The 16728-nt window shown below is 31.7% G+C and overlaps 2 protein-coding genes and 1 long non-coding RNA gene across 6 annotated transcripts in view; 1 reads left to right on the forward strand and 2 right to left on the reverse strand.

The window, feature by feature from the left end:
• The first annotated feature begins 1838 nt into the window (after positions 1-1838).
• Positions 1839-16728, forward strand: part of LOC115724056 (uncharacterized) — a 35635-nt gene continuing 20745 nt past the window's right edge. Inside the window, exon 1 of one of the 4 annotated variants that reach the window (XM_030653511.2) lies at positions 1839-2029. The gene's annotated coding sequence lies outside the window, so the exon portion shown is untranslated. Of the gene's footprint in view, positions 2078-16728 lie in introns of all 4 variants that reach the window. The other 3 variants (XM_061104447.1, XM_030653513.2, XM_061104448.1) reach the window with 3 other exon arrangements.
• On the reverse strand, positions 7534-8472 carry LOC115724055 (protein LEAD-SENSITIVE 1). Its single transcript, XM_030653508.2, has 2 exons — positions 8259-8472; positions 7534-8188 (listed from the first exon to the last, which is right to left on the reverse strand). The coding sequence occupies exons 1-2, from the start codon at positions 8344-8346 to the stop codon at positions 7605-7607; spliced, it is 672 nt and encodes a 223-aa protein (XP_030509368.2). The 5' UTR covers positions 8347-8472; the 3' UTR covers positions 7534-7604.
• Positions 13745-14954, reverse strand: LOC133031114 (uncharacterized). Its single transcript, XR_009684600.1, has 2 exons — positions 14494-14954; positions 13745-14344 (listed from the first exon to the last, which is right to left on the reverse strand). It is a non-coding gene; the product is annotated as an uncharacterized LOC133031114 (long non-coding RNA).

Genomic DNA, 16728 nt, shown 5'->3' on the forward strand with positions numbered 1-16728 from the left:
GCTAACATAGTACATTACATGAGGTAACTTGTTAATTCTTTGTCCTAAAACAGCACCAATTGCATAATCAGAAGCATCACACATTATTTCAAAAGGAACATTTTCCAATTAGGAGGGCAAATAATGGGTGCACTAGTCAAAAGAGATTTCAAATTTTCAAATTTTCAAAGGCAACATGACATTCATTATCAAAGACAAAAGCATTTTCTTTTCCAAAAAAAAAAACATAAAGGGCGTGAAATTTTGCTAAAGTCTTTTATGAATCTTCTATAAAAACCGGCATGGCCTAAGAATGATCTAATTTCTTTTACTATCTTAGGTGGAGGAAGTTTTGAAATAAGATCTACGTTTGCTTTATCAACTTCTACCCCTTGAGATGAAATCACATGACTTAAGACAATTCCTTTTTTAACCATGAAATGACATTTTTCCCAATTAAGAACTAAATTATTTTCTTTGCAACAGATTAAAACAAGAGAAAGATGGTGCAAACAATCATCAAAAGAATTTCCAAACACAGAAAAATTATCTATAAACACTTTAAGATTTCTTTCAACCATATCAGAAAATATTGCAATCATACATCTTTGAAAGGTTGCAGGAGCATTACAAAGACCAAAAGGCATGCGACGATATGCAAAGGTTCCAAAAGGGCAAGTAAAGGTAGTGTTTTCTTGATCTTCAGGGGCAATGGGGATTTGTTTATATCCCGAATACCCATCAAGAAAGCAATAATAGGCATGGCCAGCTAACCTTTCAAGCATTTGGTCAATGAAGGGTAATAGGAAGTGGTCTTTCCTAGTGACACTATTCAACTTTCTATAGTCTATACACACTCTCCACCCAGTTTGGACTCTAGTAGGGATTAACTCATTTTGTTCGTTTTTAACAATAGTGATCCCAGACTTTTTTGGAACAACCTGGACTGGACTAACCCATGAACTGTCAGATATATGGTAAATGATCCCTACTATGTAAAACTGACGGGAATTTAAAATTTTTTAGTAGTGGATTGAAACTCAAAAAATCAATGGCGGGAGGTATATATTGATTCTTACTTATATGTAGTACATATATATTTCATTAATTTCGCACTTCATACAATAATCATATAGATGCCTTTTCATACACATAAATATTTAGCAACCAAGACATTCCAAAGCGTCCTTAAAAAAACTCATCAAAATTTGGCCACTAAAGACTTTTCCCTTTCCCAAAATTAACAATTACCAAAAAAAATTACAACTTAACAAATATAGATAAATAAATAAATTGAGTCAAAGTTCAACAAAAAGAACACCGCGAATGTCTCGCAGTTGTTTTCTAAAAGGATGTAGTCCCCAAACCCCTCGACCGAGTTTAACATATCAGTGGCTTGTCGGGCAACCTCGTCTAGGGAGTAGATGCAAGAGCCGGTGCTGCATGTTCCTGTGCGGTTGAGAAGGAATTTCTTGGATGAAACACTGTACTCGAATCGAAAAAGTCAGTTGAAGTGGTAAAAATCCTACCATCGTATACCAATAGTCCACACGTTTTGTTGTGAACTTGCAAAGCACTTACCAACACATGATAACATCACCTTCAATCAATACCACAAAATTTTTGTAAATTATCCCAACTTGCTTCAAAATTGTCATCTTACTTAGAAGTTAAGAATAAAGAGTACAATTATTATTGGGTCGTCTTTAAGGTCAATAAAAGTGAACTCTAAGTTATTTCAATATGGCAGTTAATGCCAGTACTACTTAATAAATAATTGATAATTAAGAAAAGTCAGTCAGTCCAATATAACACGGCAATATATATGAGAATAATTATTCCCATATATATAGTAAGAACTGAGCTGAGGATATATACAGAATACCAATAATATTATATATTATTATTATTTCTTATTGCATTTAATTAAGTTCATTCAGAAAAATATGATAGTTATGGATTTATGGCACAAAATTGATGAGAGCAAGTTGAAGGAAGGAGATCACATCTACACTTACAGAAACCAACACACATATCATATCCCTTCATGGTAAGTATATATATCATTCTCTCTCTCTGTAAATAAGTGCATGTATGTGTATTCCATCTGCAACAATATGTACAAAAATTTGTAACTCTCTTTATACAAAATTCAACATAGTCGTCTTTCTTGTGGCAATTTTAAATATTAGTTATATTATTTTAAAAAAATATATTTATTAATTTTCATTTATATTTGTTGGGTTAACATTAATGAATAAAATATTTTGAAAATTAAAATAAAAATATAAAAATATAAATTTTAAAATAGAAAAATTATTAAAAATATTTAAAATTAGATATAAAATGATATATACATATAAAAGAAAAGTATGAGCGGTGAAATCATTCTAAATTTATTTTTCTCTTCTCTTTTTAATTTTTTTTTATTTTGTATTTCAAAATCTTCATATAAATATATATATGTTAATTTATTTTAAATTTAAACTTCCAAAAAAAAATTCAATCGTATAACTAAAAAATATATCTATTCTATCTATATATCATTTCTAAAACATCCTAAATTTGTGGTTAAAAAAAATTCTAAATTTAAAAACTACCAAGAAAAAAAAATAAGAGAAATCAATAGTATATATCTATATTTTTTCTTAAAAATAATATCTATATCTTTATATATTAAAAGTGTCTATCTAACGGCATTTCTTAGTTTAACAGAATATACTTTAAAAATAAAAGAATATTCTGTTAAATTTAACGATAGGTTTGATCCTCCCGTTAACTTTCAAAAATATATAAATAATTAAACCAAAAAATTAAACAATCTTTTTTTAAACGTTTAAACACAATAATTAAATCCAAAAAATTAAACAATCTTTTTTCAAATTAAAAAAAGTCATCCTAGCCACATATCTCTCTAACATAACAAACCGTATATCTCCAATGTTTGATATTTTTTTTATTAGTTAAACGTTAACAAATAAATAAAAAATTAACAAATATTAATATGGGTTAACTTTCAAAAATATATAAATAATTAAACCCAAAAAATTAAACAATCTTTTTTTAACGTTTAAACCCAATAATTAAATCCAAAAAATTAAACAATTTTTTTTTTTAAATTAAAAAAAATCATCTCAGCCACATATCTCTCTAACATAACAAACTGTATGTCCCAAATTTTTGATATTTTTTTTATTAGTTAAACGTTAACAAATAAATAAAAAATTAACAAATATTAATATCGATTAACTTAACAGACTGTTTAACGTTTAAACTCAATAATTAAACCCAAAAATTAAACAATCTTTTTTTAAATTAAAAAAAACTACACCGATACTCACCCTAAATAACAATTATCAATATAAAATTTAAACTCTATATAAAAAAAGTCGCTTAAAACATAAAATATTTGAATAACAATGTGTATATTATAGATTTATGTTATGACATTCTTAACAATTAGTTTTATAAAACGTATCGTTTATAACATAATTTACAATTAGTCACTAAATTCTTAAACAAAAACCCCTAGAACTTAAAATAAAACTAATATTTACGTGGCTCGCCACGTAATTCTCTTCTAGTATACATATAACTCTAAACTATCCTAATTAAACTTAACCCTATTTGACAAAACTCCATTTTTTTCAGCCACTACCCCTCACGTTTTTTTCTTTTTTGTTTATTTGTTTGACAAAACTCTTACCCCACTCATGTATTTGGTGCTTAAAGCAAGATCACTAATTATATTTATGTGGTTATTATGTAATTGTTATATTATTCACAATATTATTGTTGGAAATATTGTTGTGCTTCAATAAAAATATCACATCAACAAGATTATAAATTTATGATAAATAATACAAATGACAAATTCACAGATTAAATAATGTTACAACACTAAACAAAATATACACATAAAATAGAGAATAGAGATATAAGCTACACATGAAACACAATATATAAATAACATATATATAAAAGAGATGTGACAGGCGCAATCTTAACACCACATACACCACAAGTAGTATATAATAGGAAATCGCAAAACTTGAACAAGGTCTTACACCTCTGTCTAAAAGCTTATTTCTCCTACCACAAGCACTTAGGGAAAAGAAAAGAATGAAAATAGTTTTCTGGATTTATCAAGCCTATAGTGTTTCTAGCAATATGTTCTCTTGATAGAAACTTGTTCTCTCCCAAAGTAAACTCAAGACCTCTATTTATAGTGTTTTGAGGATTACATTGAAAATCAAATCCTTTCATCACATGGCTGTTACCAACACTATAATTGGTGTTCAATGGGATAAAAACGTTGGACAAGAGAGCTGGAAACATGCTCAATTAATTTATGTACGTTTATGAACGTTTTCAAAAACTTGTTCCAGGTGTTCGTAAAACAACCATGAAACAACATAAAAACAACTATTAAACAACTGTTTCCAGAGAACTCAAAATGTAACTCCTCTCCGAGTTAAATCTTTTCTCAACGTCCCAATACCCAATTAATTAATGATAATTAGTATTGTAATAGTTTTTGATAGCTAGAAACTTATCCCATTAATTCCATAACTCCCATATGTAACAACTCACATAATTACATATTTATCAATTTTGATTTTTAAGTTACAATCTATTTTCAGATTTGTAACTTATGTTACAATTTTATGTGTATTATTATACTATATATGATATAATATAACCTCCAACACATAATATATATTAATCTCATATTAATATATAATATACCACATTTTAATCTTTAAATAATAAATATATAACAATTATAATATAGTTTTATATTTTATTATTTTCTTTTATCATATGTTTTGTCATATATATTCTTATATATTAATCATAAATATATATATCTTTGAATTGATGCAAGTATGTAATTTTGTGTGTAAAATATATGGCAATTTGATCATGGCTAGAAAAACTTTAATGTGACATATTCAATTTTAAACTAAGGATAGTATGCAATGCTTCTCTCCCTAATTTATATATTTTGTCAAAATATGTGATTTGAGTTTTTGCATGTAATTTTTGCTCTAAATCTCATAATCATAACTTATTATTATTATTATTATTATTATTATTATTTATCTTTTCTCAACAATTCTTAGTACCACATCTCACTTATAGCCGCTACTACATTTAATATTGATGTCAGTAGCAAAAAAAACATTATCAAAATCAATAGAAGAAAGAATTTAATAAAATTGTTTGAATTAATTTTTTTATTATACATATAAATATTAAAATAAATAAAATATTTTACTTTTACAATATATAGGACTCAAATATATAATTTAACAAAATATATAAATAAAAAACTAATTTAAAACAAACGTCAAAACTAAAAATAATTGAAAAACATACATATATTAAAAAAACTAATTAAAGTTAAATTCAAATTATACAAATTTTTAAAATAAAAAATCAAAATATAAAAATCCTTAATTAGTAATACACACTACTAGACTCTAAAATCTCTATTTCAATATTGAAAACATACATAATATATTTCAATTGCGCTAAAATTAAAAATTTTAATTGATCACAGGACCATGTATTATTGATTCAGTTACACACACTACAGCTAGTCTCCAATTAATTTGGGACGACCGACTTATCAAATTAAGAAAAATATGATATAGTATATACTATGAATCATCATTACAAAACTTAAATGCCTCGTAAGTCCATCAAACTACAGATGAAGCGGTTACGTACTTTGTAATGTGTAATGTGTAATATTGAAACCAAAAGACTAAAGACCAAATTTTTGGAAAGTTCAAAAAGGTATTTCAAAAAAATATTAAGGGTCAAAGTTAATTGTTAATCATCCTAACATATTCTTGGCTTCATATGGTGTTGATCATCCTCCATAAAAATGTAACTAAAAATTTCTTTAGAATGTATTATAAAGCGCATGTATAATAAATCAACATATTATTGTTGATAAATTTATTGATTTAGGATTATAAGTGGTTTAGATTATATAATAAGAAGAGATATAAAATTGATAATTTTTTAATAAAAATATATAGCTTATAATAAATAAACAATAATTATTAATATTTTTATATATAATATAAGGTTTTGTTAAATTTTTATTGAATTTTTTAATTCATTAATAACTGATATTAAATTAAAAAAAAAAAAGAGAGAATTAAGGAAAGAAAAGATAATAAGATTAAAGTTATTTTAAAGTGTCACGTTATTGTGTTATTTATATATAGATTGAACAAATAAGTCTCAACCAAATGGTGCATCCAGTGTCTTCTATTTTCTTTATGTCTAAGACTTTAATTCTAATACAAATAACCTGTTTAACATTTTGCACATATCTCTTTACACAGTAGGGACCTCTTTATCCCAAAAAACTTTGTTCTTAGTTCTCCAAATCATATATACACAAGCATTAAACACCATAATGTAAATGTCTCTCCTCGTCTTGCTTTGTTTACAATTTGTATCTCCCAATCCAATTAAGTATTTCTTTAAACTGGTATTGATTTGATCCAATACCAATTCATTGCATCAACTGATCAAAACAATTCTTACTAAATGTACGCTGAAAAAACAGTGTCACAAGCTTCTCGAGTCCAGTATTTCATGGTCTCAATCTAGTAGCAGGTCAGCATTTACCTTTATTACTTTTGTCCAATACCAACTACTATCTTGGTGAATTTTATACGTACTCCAACCAATTCAAACCTTACATATAAATTTCATGAACCCATTTCACTTACAAGTTGTCTTGTTTTTGAGCCGAAGCCCACGCGTACTTACCCGTAGCTGCAATATTAATTCCACTCTTCCAAGCATCTAAATTCCAAACCCCCAAGCTTTTTTGGAATTTACACACTTCCTTCCATGCCACTATGCCAAAGATAATCTCTACAGATCCCTATCAATGACTTGCAAGACTTTTTTAATTAGGCAAGACCATTATTTGAGCCCAATAGGAGTGAATGGCAACAAGAATGGAGTTGACTAAAATGACCTTTCCTGCATATGAAAGATGTCTATAGCTCCATATTCACATCTTCTCTATCAACAACAGTTCACATTCCACACTTGAGATCTTCTTAGAACATATTGGGAGACCTATATATATACTTAAATGGCAGATTCGAAAAATCTGTTGCACATCTTGACTCTCCATTCTCGTACAGAAAATTGTAGTTTTATTATAGCATTTGCTTGGAGACCAGATGATGTAGAGAATCTCTTGCTCTGTAGCAGTACCATTTAATTTGTAGATAAAATTACACTATATTTAAGTTTTTAGTGTGCCATTGGAGATGGACTGAGCATCCCAAAGCCCTGCCCCAAAATATCTAACATTAATTTTGGATAAGCTTTTGGATTCTACCCCAAAGGCCTAAAATAGAGATAATTTTCTTAAAACTTAAAATGTACAAGCAATCAATAAGTTTTAAGAAATAATTCTCATATACAAAATTCAAATTTTTATTTAAATTGGGAACACACTATCTCAATGGAATATGAATATATACATTTCGAAATGTAAGATACTATACGATCACCAACCAAATATCAACAATATAAATATAAAAAGAAACATCTTCTCTGATCATCATTCTGGTTGATCATTATCGATCATCTCCATCATAATCTTGTTGATGCACCCTTATATCATATCGAAGTGTATCAAATTTTTGTGTCACGGCCAAATTAAACATAGTTGTAGCAGTGTTCTTCAAAGAGAAAGATTGGGATGTGAAGTCCTTAAAAGCAATGATCCCTTTATTTTTCATAGAAAAAGCTTGCAAACTTACTCGTTTGCCAGTCTTACAGAACACTGCGAATGTCTCGCAGTTGTTTTCTAAAAGGATGTAGTCCCCAAACCCCTCGACCGAGTTTAACATATCAGTGGCTCGTCGAACAACCTCGTCTAGGGAGTAGATGCAAGATCCAGTGCTGCATGTTCCCGTGCGGCGGCTGAGGAGGAATTTCTTTGATGAAACACCGTACTCGAATCGAAAAAGTCGATGGTCTTTATGGAAACAGTCTAGGCATGACTTAACAACCCCTATTCTCTTCTTTGGATTGTATCCACAGTCTTCACACCTATAATTACTACTCTTCTTGATTTTTTTGATGTGATCATCATCATCATCATTATTACCTCCTGTTCTTGTGAAATGTATAACTCTATTTTCCCCCACATATATTCCTGCACTTTAAATATTAAATATTAATTTCCTTATAACATAATTATAAGTTAATTATTAATTAATTGTTACCGTGGTGGGAGTAGATGTGTGCGTTTCTGAAGCTGTAAATGTGATCTCCTGCTTGGAGTGAACTCTCATCAATGGAAAATAACTTCATCACTAATAATTTGCAACCTCGTCTAGGTAACACCCTACTCGCGAATCGAAAAAGTCGGTTGATAAGGAGGCAAAAATCCTTTTGTCCACGATTTTTTATATGGTCAATAAAAGTGAACTCCAATTTATTACAATATGTCAATTAATAATTAATTGATAATTAAGAAAAGTCAGTCAGTCGGGCCAATATATAACACAGCAATACATATTTATAAATACTAGGTGAGGTTAGCGTGACTAGTTTTTTTTTGTTTCATTTTATTTATATTTTTCTTTGCTTAATTTTTATTTTATAAAGTATTGTGACAAAAATTTATATGTTGTTACAGATTCACTTATTTACCCTTAAGTTGAATAACACCACTCATAGGGTTTGACAAATATACCCTTACATCAGATACAACAAATATCAAGACAGTTACAAAGACAGTTACAACTAAAAAACAGTTACAAATATCACTAGGGCTCTGCCCTAGATCAGATCACAGAACAGTATATAAAAGGAGGTGCTTTTCTCAGATACAACAAGCAATAATATTCAGAGCAAAAATAAGAGATACAACAAAAGTAAATAGTCACAGCCAGAGAGAACAACATGAGAAAAGAGAGCCTTTTGGCTTAGGGTTGTTATCTCCATGTGAGCTCCTCCTAGAGTGTTCATGTAAAAGAAAAGAGAGTTTTGTTAGTATCAAAAGTGAGAAAAACAGAGAGAAATATAAAGTTGTAAATCAAAGATTGTAACCTATTTTGAGATGAATGGATTCAAGCTTTGAGGGCTTGACGGAGAAGTAGCCGGTTGTTTTGGGCGAACTCCGAGATCAAAGTTTTGGTGTCATCTACTTTAATCACTGTTTGCATTCTCTCATCTCACTCTTATTATTTTCTGGTATTTGTATTTGTGTATGTGTTCATGTTCTTGAGTTTTCGGGTTTGATATGTTTTGGCCGAAAGTTAAAGGGGATTTTTGGGGGTTCGGTTTTGAGTGAGTAAAGCTTTGAGGGAGTGAGTTTTTGGGTTGTTGTTGTCTCGGTTTGTAGCTGCAAAGAAAGGAAAGAAAATATTAGAATAACCCATAAAACTCTTGCTGCCATTAAATAGAAAAGAAGAAGCTTTAAGAAATCAAAACCCTAGAAAACCATAGAACAAGCTTGCTGTAAGAAGAAGAAGAAAGGATAGAAAATCTTACCATTTTATTTCTGCCATTTGAAGAGAAAAGGAGAAGCTTGAAGAAACCCTAGGTTCGGTTGAAAAGAAGGAGAAGATAAGAGAACACATTAGAACCCCATAACCCTAGCTTCCATTTGTGTTGAAGAGAAGAAGAAGAGAAGGGAAAAATATACAAACCCTAACCCTAGGAATTTTTCCTTGTTGCTGCCGTAGAGAGAAAGAGAGAAAAGATATTTGAAAGAGTTTGATTTTTAAAATAAAGTGATGGCTGCCGAAGCTTTAGTTTAGGGTTAGAGAAGATATCATATATATATATATTAGGGTTTGTATTGTCTTCTATTGGGCTGGGTTTCTATTTGGGCCGAACCATTATTGTGGAAAAGTGAGTCTCATTTGACTCTTTCTTTATTGCTTTGACTGAATATATATCAAAGAAAGGGTGTTGATTGGAGAGAGAAACTTTGTTTCTCTTTGGATTGATCTGTGAGAACCGAACCATTGATTGGTTCTTTTGATATTGTACATAAAAGCTTGATATTGATTTCTTGTTGGGCTGTTATCTTTGGGCTGAAACAAAGTTTGCAAAATGTGTTAGATATAAAATTACCAATTTTATTTTGTGGACACATAATATAAAAGTAAAATTAGAAAAATACCAATTTGCATATAACATTAATTTTGCTTCTTAAAGTGTGTTGGTTAGAACAAATAATTTCCAACAGTGGTATCAGAGCCAAGTTATTTCCGCAAAGAGATTCAAAATAATACAATAAAGAAGCAAGTTTGAAAGATATTGAAAATCAAGAACACAAGGATGGACATGAAGAGGAGGAATTAGATATTGGAGATTTGGAGGACATTCTAAACCTTTATCTAATTTGATTTTTTAACAAATACAATATGAGTAATTTTAAAGTTGATGTTGATAAGTTTGATGGATCAGGTGACTATAGAATATGGAGGAGGAAAATAAGATCTCTACTGGCACAACAGAAGCTGTTGAGGGTCCTTGAAGAACCCATTGAATGGCCTGAAGGAACAACAAAGATACAGCAAGAAGAGTATCTTGAAACAGCTACTGGGATTATCATATTCAACCTAAGTGATGCAATCATTAGGTTGGTTGATAAGGAAGAAACTCCAGCAAAGATATGGAGGAAGTTGGAAGTGCAATTCCAACAAAAGTCACTAACAAACAAGATCTTTCTAAAAGAAAGGATCTTTGGCTACAAGATGAATAGATCTAAAAGTCTTGAAGACAACTTAGATGAATTTCTGAAGATGCATATAGAGTTGGCTAACTCGGGAGAAGGAGAAGCATTGAGTGATGAAAACCAAGCAATCATCATTCTCAACTCATTACCGGAATCCTATAAGGATGTAAAGATAGCAATAAAGTATGGAAGAACTTCGATTACCCTAGATGAAGTCATCTCTGCACTAAAGTCTATGGACTTAGAGATGAAGAATGACAAGTTGGGGAGCTCTAATGGTGAGCTGAACTTGAGTAGAGGAAGGCCTCATGAGAAGAAGCCTTGGAACAATAGGGGAAGGAGTAACAACAAAGATTCTTCCAAGGGTGGAAGATATGGAAATGGGAAGTCTCCATCAAGAGGACAGAAAGATCCTAAAGGCTGCTATCACTGTGGTAAACCGGGGCATATCAGAAGAGACTGTTATTTTTGGAAGAGAAGTAACAGAGGAAGAACAGATGGTAGCAATGGTGACTCAAATAATGGAGAAAATCATTTCTCAAAGGAAAAGGGAAAGAAGCATGAAGCCAATCTAAGTGATGGCTATGAGAGTGGAGAAGTTTACATCACTGCAACTAAATTCAAAGATGAATGGATTTTAGATTCAGGATGCACTTTTCACATAACTAATAAAAGATCTTTACTTTCTAATTTCAGGGAATCCAAGGGAGGGAAGGTCATATTAGGTAACAACCAAACATGCCATATTGAAGGCTCAGGTAATGTGAGCTTTAAAATGTATGATGGTATTGTAAGAACTCTTACAGGTGTAAGATTTGTGCCTAACTTAGCTAGAAATTTAATTTCTATAAGTATGCTAGATGACCTTGGTGTTGTGAGTAAGATTGAGACAGGTACAATGAAACTAAGCAAAGGTTCAATTACCATAATGAAAGGCTACAAGGAAGAAGGATTATACTACCTAAAGGGAGAACCAATTTCACATTGTCACAACACAACAGAAACTCTTGAAGATTCTAAGGCAATCTTATGGCATAGAAGACTTGGGCACATGAGTGAGAAAGGTTTGCAAATTATGAGTGAACAAAATCTTTTATGCAAGGATAAAGTAAGTAAAGTTGATTTTTGTGAGCATTGCACATTGGGTAAGCATCATAGGCTTAAATTTAAAATTGGGACACATAATTCTAAAGAAATTTTAGAATATATACATGTTGATGTATGGGGTCCAGAAAATACAGCTACTCATGGGGGGAGTAGTTATTTTCTATCTATTGTGGATGACTACTCTAGGAAAGTATGGGTTTTTCTTTTGAAAAATAAAAATGATGCCTTTGCAAAATTTCAAGAATGGAAAATTTCAATAGAAAATTTAACTAACAAAAGAGTTAAGACTCTTAGGACCGATAACGGTCTAGAGTTCTGCAGCGATTTGTTTAACATGTATTGCAGGAACAATGGCATTCAAAGGCATAAGACTGTAAGATTAAACCCGCCACAAAATGGAGTAGCTGAGAGGATGAATCAGACTATTTTAAATAAAGCCAAGTGCATGATGTTCCAAGCAGGGTTAGCTACGGGATTTTGGGGAGAAGCAGTACTCACAGCAGCTTATTTGATAAACCGAAGTCCATCAAGTGCTGTGGAGTTAAAGACCCCTGAAGAGAGATGGTCCGGCAAACCACCAGATTTATCCCACTTAAAAGTTTTTGGGTGTGCAGCATATGCACACCAAGAAGATGGAAAGTTAGAGCCTAGAGTTCTAAAGTGTGTATTTTTGGGATATTCAGAAGGAACAAAAGGGTATAGACTTTGGGTAAGAGAAAAAGGTTTTAAAACTATTAATAGTAGAGATGCAATATTTGATGAAAATATTTTTCCATGCATTGCTACTAACCCAAATGTTTTAGGTTCTTGCCCTAGTACTAACCATGCAGGTAACTCAATCAACGTTGATCTAAGACCTACTACTCCAAGTGATGAACAAGGAGAAAACACTGTTCAGGTGGAACAGGGAGAAGACACTGTTCAGGTGGAACAGGGAGAAAACACTGTTCAGGTGGAACAGGGAGAGAATACTGTTCAAGTGGAACAGGGAGAAATCATTGTTCAGTTAGAACAAGGAAACCTAAGGGAAAGTCAAGTAGAGGAGTTGGAAGACTATCAGTTGACTAGAGACAAAGTTAAAAGAGCACCTAGACAGAATCCTAAGTATAGCTTCAACATTTGGAATGAAGACATTGCCTATGCACTATTAAGTGCTTTGCAAGGACAGAAGAATAAACCAGAAAGTTGTGGAGAAGCTACGAAGAGCAAAAATGCTAAGAAGTGGAACTGTGTTATGGAAGAAGAGATAGACTCATTGAGTAAAGAGAAGACTTGGGTTTGTGTTACAAAACCCAAGGGAAGGAGTGTTGTGAAACATATGTGGCCTTTTAGACATAAAGAAAAATGCAGTAAGAAAAATAAAGAGTTGGAGGATATGAGTAAGATCCTCAACCCTAATGAGATTCGTTCAAAGATGTATTTCATGTTGAGTACCATACCAGATACAACATATACTATGGTTGCTGTTAGCAAGTATATGGTATTGACTGGGAAGATACATTGGTTGGTTATCATATGGATTTTAAGTTACTTAAAGAAGACCACATGTGTTATACTTGCGTTTAGAAAGTCACAAAACCAAATGGAAGGGTTTTGTGACTTGATCTATACAAGAGAGAAAAACAAGGTGACACAAGGAGGTGTCACAAACATGAAGACCATGGTGTTTGTCCTAGCTAAGTTCAAACTGAACTTGCTAGGGATAAACAAATGGTACTGACCTTTGGGGTCATTCAAGCCCTCATAGCATTATCAACTATCCTTGGGTAAATAAGAGAATCTGGGTGGAATTTGTTGTTACAGATTCACTTATTTACCCTTAAGTTGAATAACACCACTCATAGGGTTTGACAAATATACCCTTACATCAGATACAACAAATATCAAGACAGTTACAAAGACAGTTACAACTAAAAAACAGTTACAAATATCACTAGGGCTCTGCCCTAGATCAGATCACAGAACAGTATATAAAAGGAGGTGCTTTTCTCAGATACAACAAGCAATAATATTCAGAGCAAAAATAAGAGATACAACAAAAGTAAATAGTCACAGCCAGAGAGAACAACATGAGAAAAGAGAGCCTTTTGGCTTAGGGTTGTTATCTCCATGTGAGCTCCTCCTAGAGTGTTCATGTAAAAGAAAAGAGAGTTTTGTTAGTATCAAAAGTGAGAAAAACAGAGAGAAATATAAAGTTGTAAATCAAAGATTGTAACCTATTTTGAGATGAATGGATTCAAGCTTTGAGGGCTTGACGGAGAAGTAGCCGGTTGTTTTGGGCGAACTCCGAGATCAAAGTTTTGGTGTCATCTACTTTAATCACTGTTTGCATTCTCTCATCTCACTCTTATTATTTTCTGGTATGTGTATTTGTGTATGTGTTCATGTTCTTGAGTTTTCGGGTTTGATATGTTTTGGCCGAAAGTTAAAGGGGATTTTTGGGGGTTCGGTTTTGAGTGAGTAAAGCTTTGAGGGAGTGAGTTTTTGGGTTGTTGTTGTCTCGGTTTGTAGCTGCAAAGAAAGGAAAGAAAATATTAGAATAACCCATAAAACTCTTGCTGCCATTAAATAGAAAAGAAGAAGCTTTAAGAAATCAAAACCCTAGAAAACCATAGAACAAGCTTGCTGTAAGAAGAAGAAGAAAGGATAGAAAATCTTACCATTTTATTTCTGCCATTTGAAGAGAAAAGGAGAAGCTTGAAGAAACCCTAGGTTCGGTTGAAAAGAAGGAGAAGATAAGAGAACACATTAGAACCCCATAACCCTAGCTTCCATTTGTGTTGAAGAGAAGAAGAAGAGAAGGGAAAAATATACAAACCCTAACCCTAGGAATTTTTCCTTGTTGCTGCCGTAGAGAGAAAGAGAGAAAAGATATTTGAAAGAGTTTGATTTTTGAAATAAAGTGATGGCTGCCGAAGCTTTAGTTTAGGGTTAGAGAAGATATCATATATATATATATTAGGGTTTGTATTGTCTTCTATTGGGCTGGGTTTCTATTTGGGCCGAACCATTATTGTGGAAAAGTGAGTCTCATTTGACTCTTTCTTTATTGCTTTGACTGAATATATATCAAAGAAAGGGTGTTGATTGGAGAGAGAAACTTTGTTTCTCTTTGGATTGATCTGTGAGAACCGTGTTGGGTTTTATGCCCTAAATAAAACTCATTTCAATATAATCAGATTTGTTTATTAATATAGATCAGAAATAACATTTAATGTTGCATGGTTCACATGATTTATTTCATGATTATATGTACATAATGTATAAATTCATCTGAAACCCTTTTCACATACTTGATCCTGTTTATTGTGTCGTCAACACATTGGAAAGTAAACATGACTATGTGAATAAAGTTTCCTAGATTTATCAGACACAGGGTTTTACTGATATGATAATCTACAACAAGAGTTTACTTGTATTTGGAGAAATACTATGTTCTTTCCAGAACATTGGTTAAAGTAAAGCTCAGGTTGGATGCATGGAGTATGCATCGGAAGGGACCGATATTGAACTTTGACTTAGATTTATTAAACTTACCGTAATATCTATTCAAGTCAATATCGCCTAGTTGATCCTAGATCAAATGATCTTAATCCTGATATGATTAGGCTCAATCTTGAAAGGCTATTCGTGTTCTTTGATTTGTTAGTTAAGCCTACTTTTAGGTCAGGGTGATACGTACATTTTGGGAACACGGTAGTGCAATTGAGTGGGAGCGCTATCATAAACATGGAATCTATAGCTTCTATCTGGCGAATAGTAAGCAAAGGATGATCTCCTTCGAGCTTGACCAAACGAACATAAATGGTGGAGTACTCATTTCACATAAGCTGAAATATCATTTATACGGGGTCAAGTGTTTTAAGGAATAAATACATTGTAGGGTGTAACGGTAATTTAATCCCTTTACAGTGTAGATCATTCATATAGAGGATCATTGATCACATTAGGATTATAACAATGGATAACTAATGATGTGTCTATATGGTGGAACATATAGAGCATTCTATATAACTGAGAGTGCAATTCTGAGTTCTATGCGTGGATTCAACGAAGAATTAATAAGTTAGTGAATTTTAGTGCTAAATTCTTGATCTACTTATTGGAAGCTCGGTTATATAGACCCATGGTCCCCCCACTAGTTGAGATAATATTGCTTGTAAGACTCATGTAATTGGTTTTGATTAATCAATTATAATTCACGAATTAGACTATGTCTATTTGTGAAATTTTCACTAAGTAAGGGCGAAATTGTAAAGAAAGAGTTAACAGGGGCATATTTGTTAATTATGATACTTTGTATGGTGCAATTAATAAATATGATAAATGACAATATTATTTAATAATTATTTATAGTTATTAAATAGTTAGAATTGGCATTTAAATGATTGAATTAGGAAATTGGCATTTTTGAGAAAATCAGATACAAAAGGTGTTAAAATTGCAAAATTGCAAAGCCCAAGGCCCAATCCATTAAGTGTATGGTCGGCCACCTTTGTAGCTTTTTTAAATTGATTTTTTCATTATTTTAATGCCATATAATTCAAATCAAGCCCTAGAGGAATGCTATAAATAGATAGTGAAGGCTTCAGGAAAAACACACTTTCTGAATCAGAAAAACCTGAGCCTCCACTCTCTTCTCTAGCCGCCACTCTCTCTCTCTTTTCTTCCTCAATATTTCGAACCTCTCTTAGTGATTAGAGTAGTGCCCACACACATCAAGTGATACCTCAATCATAGTGAGGAAGATCGTGAAGAAAGATCATCAGCAAAGGAGTTTCAGCATCAAAGATTCAGAGAAAGAGATCCGGGTTCGGATATTGATAATGCTCTGCTGAGAAAGGAATCAAGGGCTAGATATCTGAACGGAAGGAGTCATTATATTCCGCTGCACC

The sequence above is a fragment of the Cannabis sativa genome, chromosome 9, assembly GCF_029168945.1.
Source record: "Cannabis sativa cultivar Pink pepper isolate KNU-18-1 chromosome 9, ASM2916894v1, whole genome shotgun sequence".
Classification (NCBI taxonomy): Eukaryota; Viridiplantae; Streptophyta; class Magnoliopsida; order Rosales; family Cannabaceae; genus Cannabis; species Cannabis sativa.